The following is an 18,621-nucleotide window of genomic DNA, read 5'->3' as shown; positions in this document are numbered from 1 at the left end:
ACATGGCAGTCTTCGCATGCACAGGCCAGCCCCGTCTCCTGCCCAGACAAGCTGGGAGAACATTCGGCTTGCTGTGATTTCTGGGTTGGACAGAACCCATCTCTTGTTGATATTCTTGTTTCACCCCAATCATGAGAGCTCCCTTGACTCGTAAGAACACAGCTTACAGGTTCAGGCCCTGGGCTACTCAAGTCAAATTGCAGAGTGCTGATTCCTATCACGTGCTACCAGGCGGGGTGGGGGCGGGCGGGGAGTGCTGCACTAACTAAGTGTATTTCATGAGACAAAGAACCAACCCCGGGCAAGGAAACTGCAGAGCTGGGCAGTAGGAAGCCATTTCCCCACAGATCCCCAAGCCAAGCCTGGAGTGGGAGAACTATTTCCCATTGCTTCAGTCTCAGACCAGGACGCCCACCAAGCATCACTTGGTATTGCCGCCGCCTGAGGGGCCTCCCATCAACTCCGAGGCAGAGTCTGATCTAATCAGAAGTGGGCGTGAAGGGCTCGGGCTTGCTGAACTCCTCCCCAGCCACAGGGGTGGAGCAGGCTCCGGGAAGAGCCTGGGCTTCCTCCACAGGGACTCCAGGGAGCGCCTGGCAAACTCCTCCACCTGACAAGGAGCCCCACCCCGACCTCCAGGCTGCAGAAAGGGCGAGGCAGGGCCCTGGAGAGCAGCGTAATTACAATTTCTAATCCGTTTTCTACACAACCCACTTAGGCGCCTATAACTGGGCACTTCATCAGATTTTATTTATGTACTTTTCAATTCAGTGTGCACAATTTGTTCTGCGGCACAAGACTACGTCTGCAGAGGAATGAAGGGCTGTGCCTCGGGGGAGGTGGGCTGCCTCAAATAAAAGAAAAACGAAACAGCGGAAGTGAGACTCCAGGGCCACTGGCTGTGGCCAAGGTGGCCGTGCTGCCTGGACAGCTGAGCTCATTCCTGCGAGGCCATCACGAAAAACAGGAGGAAGTAAAGCTCTAAATCTCCGCACTCAGCCCTGCCGCCCTCATGAGGAACCAAGCAGGAGCAGAAAGGCTCAGAAGGAACCCATGCCTTGGTGGCATCAAAGGGCTGAAGTGCCTGCTCACCCAGAGGAGGGGAGCACAGGCCCTGGCCCCCACTGCAAGCCACCGAAAGCGGCATCCACACCACCTCCCTGCGTGCGGACGACGGGGAAGAAATCCACACCTCAGAGAGCCCCGTGAGGACTGTGAAAGACTACCATAGATGAGGTCACCAAGTGTCCTGCAGACAAGTGGCTCTGGGAAAAAGAAGCCATCGTCAGTCTGCAATGTGCAAGACCAGCCCCCATCTCCAAGGGTGGGATCATCTGGACCCTGGATTCCCATCGTAATGCCCAAGATTCAGACCCAGCTGGGAAGAGATGAACAACTGGTCTCATTCACAGGGCATGGAACTTAGCTGGGCCTGGAGAATCTGGACATCGTGTGCCGTGCCTGGAGATCATGGGATCACCATGGTTGGAGGCCCTCTGCACCCACCTCGAGCCAGGCCTCAGCCTTCCTACTCTGATTCAGGAGCCTCTTCCCAGCGTCAACATTTCAGACCAGAGGCAAAGGCAGCTCTCCCCGGGATCCCCACGAAGCTGCCCAACCACCGGGGTGCACCGCAGGCTAGCAAACCAGGTGCAACTTCCACCAGGAGGCCACGCCAGCCCTCAGAGCGGCCACAGGCTCTGCTGCCGACTTCCACTACCTGGTCCAAGAGGCTCCCAGCTGGGGGACAGGGTCACTACCATAGCCCAAGGATCTCCACTGTCATTAAAACCCTGCCTCAGACCAGGCTCATGACTGTAATCCTAGCACTTTGGGAGGCTGAGGTGGGCGGATCATGAGGTCAGGAGATCAAGACCATCCTGGTTAACATGGTGAAACCCTGTCTTTACTAAAACTACAAAAAAATTAGCCAGGCATGGTGGCAGGTGCCTGTAGTCCCAGCTACTGGGGAGGCTGAGTCAGGAGAATGGCGTGAACCCGGGAGGCGGAGCTTGCAGTGAGCCGAGATCACACCACTGCACTCCAGCCTGGGTGACAGTGTGAGACCGAAAGAGACTCCGTCTTCAAAACAACAACAACAACAACAAAACACAAAAACAAAAAACACCCTGCAGACTTCCGCTAGAGGAAAGACTCTCCCTTAAGAATTTTGACGAGTAGGTCCCTCAGGCTGCAACCCCGGGACCAGGGCTGTAGAGGAGGGGCAGGGTGGACACAAACAAGGCTGTTCCTGGGGCAGCCATGGGGGCCCCTGCAGGGTGCCGGGTGCAAGCAGAGGTGGCCCAAGGGAGCTCCCTGTCCCCTTCATGCCCACAAGGAAACATGAAGGCCACCCCCCGCTAGATGTGGCAGGCAGACACAACTGGTCCACCTTGGGAGCTGAGAAGGAGGGCAGTGCCAGAGACAGGCCTTCTGCCAGGTGCTCGGTTGGGGTGCTTTGTGCCAGGTGACAATGGAGTAAAGGTGGTTAAAAAAAAAAAAAGGGCTGACCCACTCCTGCCCCCTCCTTGCCACCTCTAACCTGGCACCAAAACTGGACAACCAACTCCACCCAGCCCATGGGTGCCGCGACACCAGGAAGCCATGGAGGAGCCGGGGGCGGCTGGCGGAGATGCGGTGCGTGACCTGGAAAACACGGTCTCCTCCCTGCTAGGGGATGTGGACTTTGCCTATGAAGATGCTGCAGTTACAGGGACAGACATGGTAGAGGACGCAGGGGCACCGGGGTCACTGCCCAAGAACAGCAAGTCCCCATCCATGGCCGGACTCGGCCATGAGCACCTGCGGGGCCAACAGGGCAGGTGAGAAGGGCATCTGGGGACAAGGAAGCCACTCCCCACCAGGATGGAAAGACGCAGGGGCACCCAAGACCCCGCGGCGGAGCACCTGGGCGGGGTGGGGGTGGTGGGCTGCGTCCCAGGGAGACAGTGGGAAGAATGGAATGGCCCTGCAGCCACCAGTCCCCCACACCCTCTGTCCTGGCTCTTTGTGAGAAGGAGCTGCAGGGTGTTCACTCAGAGAGATGCCACAGGTCCCAAAGCCAAAGCTGCTACGGTTACCAACAGCTTCATCCCAGCCCTGATCCCACAGTTTCTACATGATCCTGAGGGACTGACATCCGCACCCCTCCCGTCTCTAGATGCCACGGGACACGAGCAGCCCGCACAGGCAGGGGCATGCTGCCACGGTGATGGCAGACGCAGTCCAGAGTGCACGGGCTACACCTTCACTCAGAGCCGCTATCCGGCTTTGTTGCTGGAACAAAAGACCACCTTTCGCTCCTGACCAGGCCCCACAGGCTGTGCCCAAGTCCATGTGCCAGCTCAGGAAGCAGCTCCCACCCCACAGGGCCAGGGCGCAGTTCTACCTGCCAGCGCCTTCTCGTAATTCTTCCCCATGGCGATGAAGTTCCGGAGGCTGGGGTTGAACTGCTCCATGATGGTCTGGAAGAAAGCAGAGAAGAAACAGCATTACTGGCAGAGGTCACCCTGGTGACTCCGAAGGGTCCGAACACAGAGGTGCCAGGCACCCCTCCCAGGGGTCGAGACCACAAACGCTCAAGGTGGGCTTCTCGAGTTCAAATCCCAGTCATGCCCCTGATCAATGTCCCTGGGAAAATGACCTTCCTGAGCCTGTTTTCACATCTGTACGAAAGGGATGAGAAGAAACCCTGCTGCGGGAGTGTCTGCGGACTGAAGGAGCGCGTTTGCACGGTGCAGCAGGCAAAACACAACTGGCGCTCAGACGCGCTGCTGCCGAGGGGCCGTTCCATTAGCGCGGCTGAGTCAGCCCAGAAGGGCCCCCACCGGCCACACACAGTCACTCACCGACGTGGCGCCCCCCTCCCACTAAAATCCTACTCAGCACATCAATTACCAAACATCAGCTCTGATTAGCGCCATGGCAGCCTGATCTGCAAATGCCACGCTATGAATAATCCAACAGCTCTGGGTCTGTTTGCCCGACGGACGGGCATCTCGGTGCCAAGATCAGCAGTTCTTAGACTCAAGAAATTAGATTTTCACTGTGAAGGCCAAATAAATGTTTTAATTATAAGGCATAAAAACAGGCACACACAAACAACAGCCAAATGAGAATTCTACCAGCATAACACAATCAACAGCCAACCCCCGCCAGCAAGGGCCCGGGGAGCAGCTCCAACAGAAACCCTGGCGTAGCCGCCTCCTGTGTCTTCCGGTCGCTTGTTATGATGTGATCCTGATCTTTCCTGAGGATCACAGGAAGGGAAGCTGCCCAGCCCTGTCACAGACGAGCAGAAGGCTGTGGGGCCCCCACCCACCCAGCCCCAACCTGTGGGCTAGAGGGTGGGGAGGGAAAGGCAACTCCATCCCCCACCCCCTCTCCCAGCACCTGGCCTCAGCCTCCGGAGCCAACAGGGCAGATAAACAGGGCATTTAGGGACAAGGAAGCCACTCCCCGCCACGGGATCTGGCTCCAGAAAACCCGCTATTTCACGTGTCTTCCATTCCCTGCCCCAAGCTACGGCCAGGGTGTGTGTTCTCGGGGAACGAGGCCCCCAGTTCTGCGCTACACCACGGCTTGCAGCAGGCCGGGTACACCTCAGTCCTGCCCGTGCTGGAACCTCCAGTGGTAAAGCCACCCGGCCAAGTCCCAGGGCAGGTGTCCCTTCCTTCCTGGATGCAGCAAGGGTGAGGGCACCTTAGCGTGCTAGCCCAGAGCCCATGTGCACAGGGGTGGGGGATGCAGCAGCCACCCAGCCGCAAAGTCCTGTTCTCACAGAGCCAACGTCTACCGAGGGAAGGCAGGACTGGGGCCCAGCGCTTCCGGAGAAGTGGGACAGGCGTGCTCAGCAAGACGTGGAAGGCAGGCAGGGAAGCACTTCCCATGCCACACAGCAGTGGGCAGACCAGAGCAGGGCAAAGGCCCCGAGGCAGGGCCCACGGTGAGTTCCTGGGAAAGTAGGACCCGACGTGGGGGTGGAAGGGGCCCAGGGGAGGCAGGAAGAGGAAGAGGTGGGTGCAGTGGGATACACCCTGAGGCCAGGCTGCATGAAGCTAAGGAGGGTCTGAGCAGAGTGATGGGCCAGCTACATGTAAAAGATCCCACTGGGTCACTGGGTTGGGTGCGGTGGCTCACACCTGTAATCCCAGCACTTTGGGAGGCAGAGGCGGGAAGATCACTTGAGCCCAGGCATTCAAGACCAGCCTGGGTGACATGGTGAGACCCCATCTATACAAAAAATTTAAAAATTAGCTGGGTGTGGTGGTGCACGCCTGTAGTCCCAGCTACTCAGGAGGCTGAGATGTGAGGACTGCTTAAGCTCGCAAGGTCAAAGCTGCAGTGAACTGTGACTGTGCCATTGCACTCCAGCCTGGATGACAGAGTGAGACCCTGTCTCTAAAAAAAATAAAACAGGCCGGGCGTGGTGGCTCATGGCCACAATCCCAGCACTTTGGGAGGCCAAGACAGGTGGATCACAAGGTCAGGAGATCGACACCATCCTGGCCAACATGGTGAAACCCCGTTTCTACTAAAAATACAAAAATTAGCTGGGCGTGGTGGCAGACGCCTACAATCCCAGCTACTTGGAAGGCTGAGGCAGGAGAATCGCTTGAACCTGGGAGGTGGAGAGTGCAGTGAGCAGAGATCGCGCCACTGCACTCCAGCCTGGCAACACAGCGAGACTCCATCTCAAAAAAATAAATAAAAATTTTTAAAAAACAAAAACAAAAAAACAACCAGAAGAGATCCCTCTGGCTGCTCAGCGGAGACTAGATTTTAGCCAAGGGCCCTGGCATATGCCGGGAAACCCACTGGACGCTCCGGGATGTCAGAGGAGAAGAGAGGCACGTACCATGCAGGCCTCTGTTCTAGGGGCGGGGACGCTGCAGCAGAGCAGGCTCAGCACTCAACTAAATACTTAGCAATGAACCAGGAGCCTGGACGCTTTAACTCCCAGGAGCGCCTGGGAGCCGGGGCAGGGAGGCCACACAGGGAGTGTGTGAGATGGGTCTGGCGCCCAGGAGAACATGAGCCAGAGACGACGCCTGAGAGTTACCAGCAGAGAGGAGAATGCTGGGACCTGGAGCGCTCTCGGCAGCCTGGTTCAAACGGATCAAGCAGATCGGGACTGACGCTCGGGAAATGCTGCCGGATGCGTGTTAATTGTAATGAACTCAAGCAGAAGGGGGCATCAGCCAAGTGAGGTGGATGCGGCCGATTCTAGTGTTCTGGTGTCTGTGTGCTCATGTCTGCATGCACATCTGTGTGCATGTGTGCGCGTACAGACACACACGTGTGCACGTGTGTTCACGTGTGCATGTACAGATTTGTGAGTGTGTGTGCTGAGATGCAGCATCAAGCATGTTTCTCACCCTATGTGACACAGGTGTGAAAACACTACCACAGAGGGTGGGCATGCCAGAGCAGACCCCTCGCTCACAAGAGCCCCACGTGCTTGGCTTCAGGACCATGACCCCCACAGACCCCCGGGCAGAAGAGGCGGCTCAACCTGAGCCCTGTGAGCTCCACTAACATCCTGAGCAGCAGGAGAAACAGGCCAGGAGCCACCCAGGGCCAACCACGGCGGGTCAGCACGGCAGCCATGCCCACTGCATGACGCACGGGGCAGCCCCAAGGTTTCGCTTCCTTAGTGCAGCAGCTGAGCTCACACGGAAGGAATGCAGGAGAGAATGGGCAGGGAACAGCCACCAGGCCACCTGGGCATGGCCCTGCCTCCATCTGCAAGAGAGGGGCGGCGGCCAGGACACACAGGTGCTGCCGTCCTGGCCCGAAGGCAATGGCAGAGACATCAATTCCACTGAGCAGACATTGTAAAGGGGGACTCCCCTTCCCAGGCGGAAGGGCCAGTTCCTCCTCCTACGTCTGCATCCCCTGGGCCCGAAGAGAGGCTTCTGTGGAGCCCTGCCTCAGGCACACACAGCAGGTATCACCCACCCTCCTCCGGGCTCCTCCCTCTCCTGGGAGCCACAGGAGGAGCCCAGGGGCCCATGATGAGCCCAGCCCCTCTGCTGGGAGACCATCCCCGGTCAGGCGTCTCTCTGAGCCCCCTAACGAGTCCATCCATTCTCCTAGAGCTCAGGCAGGGGCCATCCTGACCCAGTGGGCCTGTGTGGAGGTCCCCAGCCGGAGGACAGCCCCCTGTGGGGCATACACTCCACTCCCGCCTCCACTTCCACTTCTGACTCCCCTAACTAGGCCAAGGTCCTGGTCCGGGGGCCCATAACCCACAGGGGCTCTGCAGTGTCCGGGGGTCCCGGGGTGGGGGCCGGGGAGCCAGTAACAGGCAGCTCCAGCTCCTCTGGAACGAACACCAACAGCGGCGGCCCCAGGCGGAAAGAACTCAGTTCTCAGCCACACCAACGCGGCTTTTCCAAGTCATGGAGCGAGTGTATCTTTTTGCAGGATGCCGCCAGGAAGGAGCTGAGCTCAGACACCCTGACGCCCTGACAGTGCTGGTCGGGGCGGGGAGGTCTGTGGGCTTTAAAAGGGGAAGGGACCTTGTTTCTTACCAACACCAAAGGGCTGCAAAAACAGAAAAGCCTAGGCCGGGAGGGAGAAACTGCACAAGAAAATAACCTCAAGCCCTCAGAGGGGCCACCCCCACATGGCAGGTCTGAAGTGAGTTTAAAGCCCAGCTGTCCACACTGAGGGCGCTCAGGGACACGTCGTGCCATCCTCAAGACCACAACAAAACTAAGAGGCTCCTGGGGTCTACGGGCACAGAGAGCGCTGTGCAGGGGTTCTGTGACCCCGTCCCCCCTGCCAGGAGAGAAATCCTACACCATGAGCAACCATCACACTGTCCTCAAACTCTAGGACCTGTGCGGCGCAAACGCAGCCCGGCGCGTGCAGAGCTCTGGTGTGCCCTGGTGACCACGCGCTGGCTCCCCAGGCAGCGTTCTGGGCTGGCAAGGACTTCCGGTTCCCTGTTTGTTTATTCACTACTGACCAGAGAACACCTTTCCCACCCCGGGGTGGTGATCCTCGGCGGGCCTGCCCACAAGAGGCTCCCACACATGCCATGGAAGGCTTCCCCTCATAGGACTCATGCTGCGAAACGCCAGGTGAGGAGGCGTCCCTGCCCAGGGCTGCCCGCATGCTTGGCTGCCCTCCTGTTGGGAGACCCATAGAGATGGATGTTCCAGTGGCCCTGGAGTCGCATGAAATCCAGGCCTTGACCACAGCAGGGACCCCAGCTGTCCCTACTACAGCCCCCAGGGACCCCGGCTATGCATTTCTGAAGGTACAAATGGGAGGGCCGTGTCCACCAGTTAGAGGTGGCCGCCAGAGAATGTCGATGAGCCCAGGGAGCCCTTTTGCTGGAGAGCTGCCGGACACTGCTGGCCGGCCTGGAGACTATGGCCATTATGATTCAGGGCTGCGGGCCGGCCTGGCCCGTGCAGGCGCAAGGCAGCAAAACCCCCATCATCTCCACGTCCTCCCAACTTGGGCAACAAAGGAGAGCGGCCAATACGTGTATAAAAAGGAGCTCTGCCAAAGGACTTCGCTCTCCTGCCCGCTCCTGGGCCGTGCTGGGGCCCACCTTCCACCCGCTCAGGAATTCTCTTTACCCCTTGGCTCTTCCTCCTGTGACGCCGCGTCTCCAGCGCTTTCCTGGCAGGGCGGCCACACACAAAAGCAGTCTCTCTGTGGATGGAGAGCGTCCCCCACCTCCCTTCAGCCCCTCAAGGCAGATGCCAGGGTGGGCATGTATGGCCACACCCCTAGGGCCTGTGTGCGTATGGACCCACGTATGCACATATGTGTGTGTGCTGCGGCCACGTACTGCACGCATGTTTACCTGTGCATGTACACTCACGTGTGTGCCGGACGCACGTGGACCCGTGTGTGCGCTGTGGGCATGAGCTACATGTTTACCTGTGCATGTACACTCACGCATGTGCGGGACGCACGTGGACCCGTGTGTGCTGCATGTGTCTGTGTGTAGCCAGGCTGAGCTGTGTCTTCTATCTACTCAGAAGAGAAAGAATCAATGTTGGGACCTTCCCTAGCTGCCTTAGACCCTCATCACCCTAATCCTCACCCAGCCCCTCCATGAGAGTCACTGTCCCATCTCACATATGGACAAAATGAAAGTGAGGCTCAGGAAGGCAGGGGCCGGCCCACTAGCTCTTGGTGGAGCCCAGAGTCCTGGCCTTAACCCTGCTGACTACACACCCAGCCTGGTCCCTCTCCCCCAATCGCTCCTGGTATTGTACCCAACATGCTCCCCGAGGCCACATTCCAGCAGTATCAGGAAAAATGGTGACTCGATCCCGTCTGGCCTCCCCAGGAGGGCCAATGCCCACGGCGGCTGACTGTTGCGGGGAGGGCCCCTGCCCACCCACTCCCTCATTCACGGACTGGCACAGTTCCTGAGGGGCCAGGCTGCTGTTGCCCACTGGACTACTGCCCTCACTTCCACCTCTGTTGCAACAGGCAGAAGCCGGTGCCAGCTGCAGGGCCAGCAGTGCCAGAAGGGCTTCCCCCAGCCCACTGTGCCACCACGGCCACGGCGTGAGGGCCCCACACACAGACACGGACCTCACCGCACCCACGGCTCTGGTCCATGTAGGCTTGGTGGGACCCTGTCTAGGAAGCCAAGCTCCAGGGAAGGCAACATGGGACAGAGCCAAGCCCGGAAGCCCCAGGCCACATGTCCAGCACAGAGGAGGGAGGTGCAGGAGGGGCCCTGCAGCAGTGGACAGTGTCCTCCTAGGAGGACACCTCAGGGCTTGCTGTCCGGGGGCCACAGGCTCAGTTCCCTTGGCTGCCAGGGGGGTTGGGGGTTTCTGTGGGCAGAGAGCATCGGGAAGGTGGCAGCGTCCTCCAGGGCAGGCCACTGCTGACCCCACACACAGGAGCACTGATGAGCTCCAGGCCCTGGGAGCTGGCTCACCGGACAAGGAGTGGGGGCTGTGGCGGTGTGAAGGAAGCCTGGCTGGAGTGGCGTGGACGGTCCTGTCCCCTCTAAACACTGGGACATCTGTCCTAGAGGATCCTTCCTGAAGGAAAAAAACCAACTCCAGGAGCCCAGCTGGGAGGGATGCCTGGAGGAGGCAGATCTTGAACTGCATCTTACTTGGTTCGAGTCAGACAAACTACAAATGCATGTACACGGATTTAGGAAACAAGGGAATGCATGGAAGCTTCTGGGAGGAAACAGCCCGTAGGGTGAGGACAGGAGCCTGAAGGTGAGCTGGAGGCTGCAGAACAGGATCCCAAGAGGAACGGTGACAAACCAGGCAGAGACAGCACCCTCCTCCTTACCCTCTGTGGCTGGGGGTACAGGAGCTGGCAGCTTTGCCTCCCTGTACTAATGGGGTCCCCACAGTCAAGGGCAGGAGGAAACTCTGTGGCCAAACCCCTCTGTCATGCCAGGCACCCCCACCATGAGCCCCCACAGGCCATGAGACCCCACAGAGGGCTGTGGGTGTCAGGAAGCAGGTGCCTCTCTGGAGGCAGGAGGGGGCCAGCCTGTTCCAGAACAGGGGGGTCAGGAGGGGCCACTAGGCTTCTCCAAGGGCAGCTTCGGCACAGCCTGGTAGACCCAGGCTCCCCAGAGCCACACAGGTCAGACAGATGGAGAGCACATCCCAGCCCCTCCTGGAAGCCCGAAGACAGACACCCAGGTCCCACCCATACCAGGGACTCCTGCAGGGCCCCGGGCAGCCTGGCCACAGGTCATGGTGGGGTCAGCATGAGGGGCTGGGATGTCCCCTAAGGTGGTAGCTCCAGTTCTCAGCCTCTAGAAGCACCCCAGAAAAGGCATCATAATAAAGTGATTCCTTGTGTCTTTGGCACTGCGCCCAGATGTGACCAGAGGAGCAGGTGGTCCTCCACCAGGAGGGGCCCGAGGTGCAGGGACTCCTTCCCTCATGCTGCCTGCCCTACCCGCCAGGCTCCTGGGAAGGCCCCAAGACAGGGAACCTGAATGCTGCAACTAAAAACAACAGAGACAAATGCCAACGCTAAGGCCAGCTCCTGAGCCAGGCACTTCTGCCCTCCGCCTGCGGGAAGGGCCACACAGCCACTCCCCTGGACTCCCAGCCCGGGGCCCTGCTTCCCTTTCAGGGTTTCGGCAGCATCTCCCTTTCCATGGGCCTTGGACACCTGCACGCCCTCTGCGAGCTTTCTCCTGGGGTCCGCAACTCTCAGGGGCCCCAAGTCTGAGCCCTCCTGAATGAGGTCCCCAGGAGCAGAGGCCCACAAGGACAAATGCCACACGTGGGGCCTTGCACGCAGGACACCATTACCCGGCCCGCGCAGGAGGAGCCACAGCCCAGCAAAGTCCAAACACAGCACCAAGTAGCCTGGCCACTTCCTTCCTGTCCGAGAGGCACATCCTGCCTATCCCAGCTTCAATGGGGACATAGCCCCTTACAAACACCTTCCACTGTCTGGCCACCCTGGCCTGGGTCACAGAACTTAACAACTGCTCAGCCTCATGGGGTGCCCAGCCCATACAGGACAGGGCACTCTGGCTGCCTTTACCTGTGGCGAGCATTGAGCTGGCCCCTCACCAGCTGACTGCTCGTCCAATGGAATCAGCTGTCCCTGTGGAAACCTTCCTGTTGTCATAAACTGCAGGCTGCACTCTGAGGTTAGAGGAGAAAACCATCACAGGCTCCTAATGCAATCAGCCTGAAGACAGACAGGTGGCCACCTCCAGGCAGCATGGGAGACTTGGCCCCTCCAGCAGCTACTGTACCTCCGTCGCAGGGTGGGGCCCATTGGGTGTCATGGCTGAACTGTGTCCCCTCCCAAGACGCATGTTTTGAAGTCCTAATCCCAAGCATCACCAAGTGCAACTGTGTTTGGAAACAGGGTCTTTAAGGAGATGATAAAAGTAACTGGGGTCAGCTGAGCGCAGTGGCTCACGCCTGTAATCCCAGCACTTTGGGAGGCCAAGTTGGGCAGATCACAATGTCAGGAGATCGAGACCATCCTGGCTAACACAGTGAAACCCCGTCTCTACTAAAAATACAAAAAAATTAGCCGGGCACGGCGGCGGGTGCCTGTAGTCCCAGCGACTTGGGAGGCTGAGGCAGGAGAATGGTGTGAACCTGGGAGGCGGAGCTTGCAGTGAGGCGAGATCGCGCCACTGCACTCCAGCCTGGGCAACAGAGCAAGACTCCGTCTCAAAAAAAAAAAGAAAAAAAAGTAACTCGGGTCACTGGGGCGGGCCCTAATCCCGTATGACCAGTGCCTTACAATAAGGACAGAAGAGGACACAGACACCATAGGGACCAGCCGTGCGCTGCAGCCCTCCTGTGCGCTCACCCGTCTGTGGCACTGTGTCAGTCCCCCTCCAAAGTGGAGAGGCCCGGTCACTAGGTCACTCATTACCGCCAATCGCAGACCCAAGTCTGGTCACCGCCTGGCCTGCAAGAACCCCCGAGGCCACTGCCCCATCCCCTCCCTGTGAAGCCTCTGGCCGGGTCTTCGGGCTGGGCTCACTGCTGGAGGAGTGACTGTGGCTGAGCAAGCAGGCAGGCAGCCTTGGAATGCCTGTACCGCCCCTCCTCCCGCCAACCTCAGGTCAGGCAGGTGGGAGGTGTGGCCCGGCCCGGGGGCTGCAGCCACACTCAGGAACACAGGCGCCCACGACAGCGACAAGCAGCCTCGGGGTGGGGCTTTCCTGCTCCGGACCGCTGACCTCTGATCTCTGAAGAACTTTCCGTCCCACGAGCTAGCGATCGTGGCCACCACTTACTCAGTACTCTCTCTGTGCCAGGAAATACACTATTGTCTCACCGAATTAATGAGAAAACAGAGGCCCAGCAGCGAGAATGCCTTCCTGAACTCCTCGAACTCCTGAACGGAAGGACAGACACACAGCTGGAGAGCCAGCTGGCCCTGGAGTTGGCTGGCCGGTTTCAATGGGCTCAGCCACTCCAGCTGATGGGCGGGGACACACTTCTCCCCCGAACCGAGGATCCCCTGTCAGGCAGGGACACCCAGGACCCGCACACGAAGCAACAGTAACAAGGCTGTGCACAGAGGACACCCAGTGGAGTGTCCAGTGCGAGCAGTGGCGAGGGCTCCCAGGTGCCAGGACGCTCCGGTGCGGACAGCGGTGAGGGCTCCCGGGTGCCAGGACGCTCCGGTGCGAGCAGTGGCTAGGGCTCCAGGGTGCCAGGATGCTGTGGGCCCAGCCGTCCCTAGAGCCAGAGCGTGAGACAGCGGTACCACCACCCACGCCCCAGTACCCCAGCTTCACAGCCACATCCCAAGATGGGACTCCTGCTGCCAGTTGGACCGCAGCCCACGGCTCTGCTCCACGGCCTGGAGTCACCAAGGCCCTGGAGTCTCAGCCCAGGGGCAGGACAGGTGGAGGCTGGTGTTCCATCCATGCCTGGACTGTGTGAGGATGGGCTTTCCATGGTGGAACAAATGGAGACAGACACAGGCCTCCTCTGCCAGACAGAGTCGGCCAGGGAAGAGGAGGCTGGACAAGCTCAGAAGAAAAAGAGGTGTACGAGGACCCAGGTCCACTTCACATCAGGAGGCGGCATCTCGGCCTCCACCACACCCACTGGTTTAAAAGCCCCACCTAGACTTGACACAGTGGCTCATGCCTGTAATCTCTGGGCACCCACTGGTTTAAAAGCCCCACCTAGACTGGACACAGTGGCTCACACCTATAATCTCTAAGAGGCCAAGGTGGGAGGATCATTTGACCCCAGATGTTAAAAACCAGCCTGCGCAACATGGTGAAACTCCATCTATACAAAAAATAGCCAGGTGTGGTGCTGCACACCTGTAATCCCAGCTTCCTGGAATTGCTTGAGCCCAGGATACAGAAGCTGCAGTGAGCCAAGGTCACACCACCGCACTCCAGCCCAGATGACAGAACAAGACTCTGTCTTAAATCAATTAATTAAATAAAAGCCCCCGTCTAGAAGTGGTAAGGCCACTTTACCTGGCACTAGCAGCATCCACCCAGACCACGCTTGGCTCTGGGTGAGACAAACCCTCTACTGGACAGATTCCAGCTCCGGCGGTCAGAGGATACCCTCTCCCCCACCACCATCCCCACCCCCATTCTAAAGCCAAGATGTCGCTCTTTACCAGCACAGGCACCTGGGCTACCCCAGCGCATTCCACCATTCGCGTCCTGCGACTCCCACTGGGGCAGTTATGACATGCGGGCGATCACCTGGCATGGCCCACCTGCTGACTCTCCCCTGCCACAACCAGGCAGCGGCACGCCTGGACAGCTCAGTGTACAAAACACATAAGGACCATCCAAAGAAGGAACAGGAGGCCTGGCCACTGTCTGAAAACCTGCTGACCAAGAAAGCACCAAGGTGCCTTTGCTCACACATGGAATCCCAGCACTTTGGGAGGCCAAGGTGGGAGGACTACTTGAGCCTCAGAGTTCAAGATCAGCCTGGGCAACATAGCAAGACCCCCATTTCCACCAAAAAAAAAAAAAAATTAGCCAGGCACACAGGTGGGGCACACCTGTGGTCCTAGCTACTCAGGTGGCTGAGGGAGGAGGACTGTGTAACCGCAGGAGGTTAAGACTGTAGCTGAGGTGTGATCACACCACTGCACTCCAGCTTGGGAAACAAAGCGAAATGCTGTCTCCAAAAAAAAAAAAAAAAAAAAAAGACAGAAAAAAGGCCCAGGCGCAGTGGCTCAAGCCTGTAATCCCGGCACTTTGGGAGGCCGAGACGGGCGGATCACGAGGTCAGAAGATCGAGACCATCCTGGCTAACACAGTGAAACCCCGTCTCTACTAAAAAAAAAAAAATACAAAAAAAACTAGCCGGGCACGGTGGCGGCACCTGTAGTCCCAGCTACTCGGGAGGCTGAGGCAGGAGAATGGCGTGAACCCGGGAGGTGGAACTCGCAGTGAGCTGAGAACATGCCACTGCACTCCAGCCTGGGCGAGAGAGCAAGACTCCATCTTAAAAAAAAAAAAAAGGAGAGAGAGAGAGAGAGAGAGAAAGAAAAAAGAAAAAAAAAAAAAAGTGCCAGTAACAAAAATGGCAGAGCAGGGGCGTGGGAGAAAATCTCAGAGACAGGCTCAGGAGCTGTTCTGGCATTGGCATCCCTGGCGGCTCAGGGGCAGGTGCCCAGTGGACATGCACACTGACAGCCCAGAGCGGAAACGTGGCTCAGAAGTCAGGCTCTCCATGCAAAGTAAGCTTTAGGAAAACCCTACCAACCTACTTCACATGAATTCAACGTATGATTATTTAAAAATCTACCCAAACAGGGCCAGATGCGGTGGCTCACACCTGTAAGCCCAGCACTTTGGGAGCCTGAGGCAGGTGGCTCACCTGAGGTTGGGAGTTCGAGACCAGCCTGGCCAACATGGAAAAACCTCGTCTCTACTAAAAATAGAAAATTAGCCGGGCGTGGTGGCGCATGCCTGTAATCCCAGGTACTCGGGAGGCTGAGGCAGGAGAATCACCTGACCCTGGGAGGTGGAGGTTGCAATGAGCCAAGATGGTGCCACTGCACTCCAGTCTGGGCAACAAGAACGAAACTCCGTCTCAAAATAAAAAACAAAACACTACCCAATTTTAAGACAACTGTTCCAGTAAATATAAAATAAAAACTCTAAGCAACAACAAAAAAAGCACCCTGTTATAATTGACAGTCTTTTCCCCTCCAAGGAGTTCCCAGCACCTCACGGCCCAGGACATCAGATCTGATGGTGCTGCGCGCACCCCACCCCCACCCATCAGAGTGAGGACAAGAGCACTGAGGATACCAAGGCTGGTGCCACCTGACCTGAGATGGACCCTGGGAGCATCCTGCCCGCTGTACCCACTGCCCAGGGAGCAAGATTTGGCCAAGGTCATATGGCCAGGGAACAGGCCAGGCAAAACTCCTTCTGGCAGGCCTGGCAGGAAGCCCAAGGACCAGGCAGGATTTTCCAAGGCTCAGGGGTGCCGAAACCAAGAGCCAGCAGACAAGGCTCTGTAGCGTGAGTCAAAAAGACCAAGGACAAATCGGGGATAACTTGAGGGGGATGCTGAGGGTGTCACTGTGCCTGGCAGGTAGAAACGGGCCCCCGCCAGGGGCAGACCCCCAGCCTCCTGCCCCCTGGAAGGGACTCCTCAGCACAGCATGGGCTCAGGCCTACCTCCCCACCATCTCCACCGCCTACTCCACTCTTGTTCCCTGGGCTTTCTGGTCCCCTTGGTGCAGGACCAACACCAAGAGCCCCTGGGCCACAGCAGGAGAAACAGCCCTCAGCCTGCCTAGGCCAGCCCCCCCACCAGGGCCACCTCCTCAGCCTGCACTGCCCACAGCCCTGGGAAACAGGGATTCCAACCACGTGCAGTACGAGCCGCCACCACCTCCAGGGAGCCCTCAGAGGGCCCAGGCCACTGCTTGAGGAGCAGACAGCTGGAGCGAGCAGACCTCAACAAAGGCGGACAGTGATTCAAGCATGAGCGCTCCAGAATCCAGAAACGAGATATGTTCATTCCCAAATACCAGTGGGTCCCCCTCACAGGCTGGCCACCATTCCAGACCCACCGGAGGCATCCGTGGGCAGGAGAGATCGAGCCCCTGCAGTCACAGAGCCAAACGGGTCCCTTCTCGGCCTCCCCTTCTGCCTCTGGGTTGAGGCCCCTCGAGTCATCGTGCAGCTGTACAGGAACCACCAGGGGCCAGGAATGAATCAGCGCTCGCGGGAGGTGGAAGTGCGTTGGAGGCTGGTGCCAGCTCCATGCCCGCCTGCCTGTAATTACTAGGGATCTTAGCGCAGGCTGTGGGGGGCGGCTGACAGCGCCGGCCGCCCAAATACAGAGCTTCCAGGGGACCACGGGCTCTGTGCAGCCACGAAGATGTTTCCCTATCCTGGGGCCTCAAAGAAAGTCACCCAGACAAGGAGGCAGGGAAGGCAACACAGGGCAGACTCTGGCTCAGTGCAAGGAAGGACAGGAGCCAGCCCCAGCCAGCAGTCAGTGGCACCCCAGCTCCACAGACAATGCAAGTGTCCCCACCCGTGGTGGCAGCCACAGGCAACGCCAGCCCAGGGCAGCTGGCAGAGAGGGCCATGCAAGGCTGGATGGGGACAAGTGGTGATGTCCAGCTCTGCTCACCACCTGCCACTCCTGCAGTGATGCTGGGGTTGCTCCCCAGACCAGGACCCAGACCTGTGAACTGGGGAGAAGGACGCACCGGGCCTCAGCCTCCTGGCCAGCCCGCCTCCTGGAGCTTGGAAGGGGGATAGGCCTCTCCTGTTCAGTGGCCAGGTCACACAGCAGCCCTCCCCTGCAAGACCACCTATCCTGGACAACTCAGGCCATGGTGCCCGTGGCCAGTAGACAGGGCATGGCCCTCAGGCCTCGACCTTTGGAACCTTTAGTTGCAAACAAGACAGCAACAGGAACACAGCTCCGGGCAGCTCCCACGCACTGCCCTCCCCTCTAATGGTGGCCCCTGAAAGCCCAGGGCAGCACCGGCCTTCATTTTAACCCTGAACCTCAAGTCCACTTGGTCAGTCCCATAAGTCAACCGATCTCCCCAACGAAGGACGCCTGCTCAAGGCAAGGCCTGTGGGGACAACAGGCATGGAAAAGACACTCTCCCACTCAGCCCACAACTCCACAAGCACCACGTCCCAGAATCACCTGGTCACATCCATTGGTAGACACGGACCTCACGCAACCACCAACGGCACAGCAGGCATGGGATGCCAAGCGAGCACTGGACACTGCCCGGGGCCAGCAGGCATGGGACGCTGAGCAAGCGCCAGCAGAAGGGCCGCGCACCCTGGAGCCAACACTGGCAGGACAGTGCCCAGGACCAAAGCCCACAGAGGCTGGGCAGCCCATAGGGCAGCGAGACGCAGCAACTGGTCTCTGTGCCCTGGCCACCCTGCCGAGGGGACCACATCAGCACGACTCCGGGAGACGCGCACCCTGCTAAAGGCTGGCGGTGGCGAGGGCGGGGAGCAGAGAACATGACATGCACACGGGGAGAAAACACAGGCCAGGTCCACTCAGTGGCAGCAGATCCCGCCACCCTGCGGCAAGACGGTGCCCACAGGGGCCACCCCAGGAAGTATCCCTGAAAACAAAGCACCGCATGTACACGTACACACATGGACACACACGCACACAGAGCTGGGCCCAGCACTGTGACTTCCCTCCTCCTCAGGTGCCGCGTCTGCTGCCCCCTAGGCAGGCGGCTCCAATGCCAGGAGGTGCCTGTCAAGAGACCTCCCCGCACCACAGTCTCCAAATGGAGGGGACGGTGAGCTCTGCACATCCCACGAAGAAGCTGGATGTAGCAGAGAGGAGCAGCCGGGCCTGGAGCAGAAAAGCCGGCAGTGGGCTCCCCGCCACCCAGCATGTGACACCCACCACCTGGCACAAGCCCTTACCAATCACACCAGAGGCGGCAAACCCAACTGGCTCCTGGCTCCAGCAACCCTGTGGCACCCGTCTCCTCGAAGCATGACCGCGGCCCTGCCAGGCTGGCTTCCCCACCAGCTGCGAGAGTGACCAGCCAGGGCCAGGAGCCTCGGCACCACGAAGGCCGCGGCCACGGCTGTAACAGGGACTCCTCCTCCTCCCTGGATGCTCTCCCACCGCACATGTTCTAGGACAGGCTGTGGGT

The 18,621-nt window shown here is 58.9% G+C and overlaps 1 protein-coding gene across 1 annotated transcript in view; it reads right to left on the bottom strand.

Annotated features, from left to right (window-relative positions):
• The window catches only part of BAIAP2 (BAR/IMD domain containing adaptor protein 2), a 79,305-nt gene that overhangs the window by 57,367 nt on the left and 3,317 nt on the right, over positions 1 to 18,621 (bottom strand). Inside the window, 1 exon segment of the mRNA XM_077973294.1 lies at positions 3,389 to 3,464. Within this exon segment, the coding sequence (XP_077829420.1) occupies positions 3,389 to 3,464 (76 nt within the window).

Source organism: Macaca mulatta, chromosome 16 (assembly GCF_049350105.2).
Source record: "Macaca mulatta isolate MMU2019108-1 chromosome 16, T2T-MMU8v2.0, whole genome shotgun sequence".
NCBI lineage: Eukaryota > Metazoa > Chordata > Mammalia > Primates > Cercopithecidae > Macaca > Macaca mulatta.
Note: the sequence above shows the minus strand (reverse complement) of the source record. Positions and strands in the feature narration are given on the sequence as shown.